Genomic DNA, 3,565 nt, shown 5'->3' on the forward strand with positions numbered 1-3,565 from the left:
GAAAAGTGGCAGAAGGTGCTCTGGACAGATGAGTCAGTCCCCTCCGGGAGAATACAGTGATTATTGATAGCGGCTATATCAAGGCTGATTGTACCCAAGTTGGTCGATTGATCAACTTGGTACATTCAGCCTGCCCATTAACGACCAGTTCAGAATTGTGTATGGCCAGCCTAACTCCTTGAGCTTGTTACAAATACAAATTGATTAGATACTGTAAATCTACTTAGACTACCACTGTACCACATCCTTTACATCTACCAAAAAATATAAAGAAACACAGAAAAATGTTGCTCCGTAAAGTTGGACTTTTAGTGGTACACCATGAGGCGAACAAGATTTTTAAAAATGTTATTATATCTATTAAAATAACATATACCAAAACCGCTTTGAAACACATACAAAGTGAAGACATTCAGTAAGTCATCGCCCTAAACATCTTGGATTACACCCTCCAACTGTTATAAACACAAAATTGTAATCTTTGTGTCTGGTGGTGTATGAAAAGGCATTGTTTACGGGTTAACCATCAACGACTTTTGTGGCATGATTAAATTGATTGGATAGTTTAGGTAGATCCTCATATCACATAGCTTTTACAAATTAAAAGGCGATTGTACAAAATGTATTGTGGATGGTGAGCTTAAAACAGAACCCCAGCCAAAAAAAACAAGTTAAAAATACATAGTCAATTGAAAGATAAAATAACAATGCCAGCTTTTGCTGCAGTGTTCATCTTGACCCTAATGATTATTTCTGCAATACTTTTTTTGGGCTGCTAGATGTCTTCAGTCGTATGCCCTCATGTCACCATTAAACCAATTTTCTTTGAACAGTAAAGCAGCATAGTGAACTCGTCTCTCTGTCACTCTGATTTCTCTTCCTATCAGCATAATCCATGTCAGCACATGGACTGACTGGCTCCTTGTGCTGCTTCTTCCTTTTAAAGTCCAATTCAGCTGTGCAGAGACTGCAAGAGGCTGATACCAGTTACATTTAATGTGCTTAAATTGCTTGCATTTAAAAAATACATTTGAATACATTACAGAGCCATAATAATTTGTGTATTTTATATCCACCTAGAGTTTAGCTTTAGCACTTGCAAGCCTATGTTTGATAGCCGTGTCCATTTATGAACTTGGGCTTTAAAGCAGTACTAAGTTGTATCTGAGCACCAACAAATAAAAACGCTATTTAATTCATTTTTATTATTTAAAGCAAACTCACCCATTCATCCATGTCTCCATGCTTTGTTTTGTTGAGAAATCTTTGAAAACCCCCTGGTAATGCCCCGTACACATGGTCGGACATTGATCGGACATTCCGACAACAAAATCCTAGGATTTTTTCCGACGGATGTTGGCTCAAACTTGTCTTGCATACACACGGTCACACAAAGTTGTCGGAAAATCTGATCGTTCTAAACGCGGTGACGTAGAACACGTACGTCGGGACTATAAACGGGGCAGTGGCCAATAGCTTTCCATCTCTTTATTTATTCTATGCATGCATGGCACTTTGTCCGTCGGATTTGTGTACACACGATCGGAATTTCCAACAACGGATTTTGTTGTCGGAAAATTTTATATCCTGCTCTCAAACTTTGTGTGTCGGAAAATCCGATGGAAAATGTGTGATGGAGCCTACACATGGTCGGAATTTCCGACAACAAGGTCCTATCACACATTTTCCATCGGAAAATCCAACCGTGTGTACGGGGCATTAGTGTGATGAAAATAGCATGGATTGAATAAATCATTATAGTCAGAAATGTCTCATGGTTCCTTTTCCTGTCCTGCAAACTTCCTGAAGCTGTGACAGTAGTGTGGATTTTTAAATATAATCATCATTGTAAGTAAAAGGCCATAAAACCGAAGATTTCAGCCCCCTGCACCCAAACCAGAATCTCAAATGTAAGCCATAGTCTTATTCCTGAGTCCTGGCCCCAATAGTTCTGCAACTAATGACAGGGTAATTGCAAAATGAACAGTGTGTGGCACTTGAACAAAGGAGTAGTTAAACCGTGAAGCTGAAAATGAAATTAAAAAAAGGAAAAAAGTGTATATATGTTTGCGTTATACATTAAATGCAATATATGTTAAAACTTTTTTTTTGCAAATGCAGTCACAATTATTCTACTGAAATGTTCTAATTTTGTCATGCTAGGCATTTTAGATTATTTTAATGTAATTTTATTATTAAGCTTCATTATAAAAACCTTATGGAGTACATGAACCAATCATTTCCGCATCACTTTATCCTCATTGGTCTATCCACCGATCCACACATTCAGCCACTGTTGTTTATTACGTTCCTATTGATGTACATATTTACAGTCCTGGGAAATGTTTTGATCATTATAATGGTAAGGATTAGCACCCAGCTGCAGACTCCTATGTACTTCTTTCTCAGTAACCTCTCCTTAATTGACCTGTGCTTCTCCACTACTATTGTTCCCAAGCTACTGATAAACACTTTGTCTGAAGATAAGAGTATTTCTTTCTTGGGTTGTGCAGCCCAGATGTATTTCCACCTGGCTCTGGGTGGAACAGAATGCATAATATTATCAATCATGGCCTATGATCGATATATAGCCATCTGCAACCCTTTATGCTACCACGCCACCATGAATATGAGGCTCTGTGTAATATTGTCAGCTGTAACATGGATTTTTAACTTCCTAAACTCTATATTCTATGCAGTCATCACCTTCCAACTTCCCTATTGTAGGTCCAACCAGGTCAATCACTACTTCTGTGAGATGCCTCCACTCTTCCGACTTTCTTGTAAGGACACTTTGTGGAATGAAATAGCTGTGTACATCTCGGCGGCGATTGTAGGCTTTTGTGCATTTGTGTTGACTCTACTGTCCTATGTGCAAATTATTTCTACCATCTTTAAGATGCACTCCACCAATGGGCGTAAGAAGGCCTTTTCTACATGTACCTCCCATCTTTGTGTTGTTTCACTATACTATGGTACAATTGTCTTTATGTATTTAAGGCCTCGAGGCAGTTATTCTGTGGAACGAGACAGAATAGTGTCTATTCTCTACACAGCGGTGACACCTATGTTTAATCCCATCATTTACAGTATAAGGAACAATGAAGTGAAAGGAACTTTAAAGAAGATACTGTTCAGAAGGACTCAACTGCAATCTGATGTCCAATAATAAAAGTATAAATTTGGAAATTAACCTAACTTTAATTTATATTCCAAAGCTTGTCTCGGGCTCACTGCATTCAGCCCCGTCACCATGTCCCCAGAAGTGTCCCAGGATGTATCACTATACTGCTCCAGATGGAGTTATTTGTGTACAGTGCTGTTGTTTTCCGATATTTGTGAGTACAGTTCTAAATTTTTTTTAAAACGCATTATTTGGATTTTATCCTATGAGAAGCGCTCGGCTCTTTCCTTTTTTAACATGGGTGCTATAAACGGATGATGATTGATGAAGAGAGGGGATTACATGGTCTGCACACTTTGTATTTTCATCCTCTTGGCCACTTGTTTGACAACCGGAGGTGAAACTTACCAGTGAGGGGCAGTGATCGGTCCATGCGTTATA

The 3,565-nt window shown here is 38.6% G+C and overlaps 1 protein-coding gene across 1 annotated transcript; it reads left to right on the plus strand.

Annotated features, from left to right (window-relative positions):
• Window positions 1-2,218: 2,218 nt before the first annotated feature.
• On the plus strand, window positions 2,219-3,169 carry LOC141116561 (olfactory receptor-like protein OLF3). The gene has a single exon (XM_073608958.1). The coding sequence runs from the start codon at window positions 2,219-2,221 to the stop codon at window positions 3,167-3,169; it is 951 nt and encodes a 316-aa protein (XP_073465059.1).
• The last annotated feature ends 396 nt before the right edge of the window (window positions 3,170-3,565 follow it).

This window comes from Aquarana catesbeiana, linkage group LG13, assembly GCF_042186555.1.
Source record: "Aquarana catesbeiana isolate 2022-GZ linkage group LG13, ASM4218655v1, whole genome shotgun sequence".
Lineage (NCBI taxonomy): Eukaryota > Metazoa > Chordata > Amphibia > Anura > Ranidae > Aquarana > Aquarana catesbeiana.

Excerpts from the sequence above, each read along its gene's own strand:
- LOC141116561 (XM_073608958.1), top strand. The coding sequence starts at position 2,219 with ATGGAGTACATGAACCAATCATTTCCGCATCACTTTATCCTCATTGGT.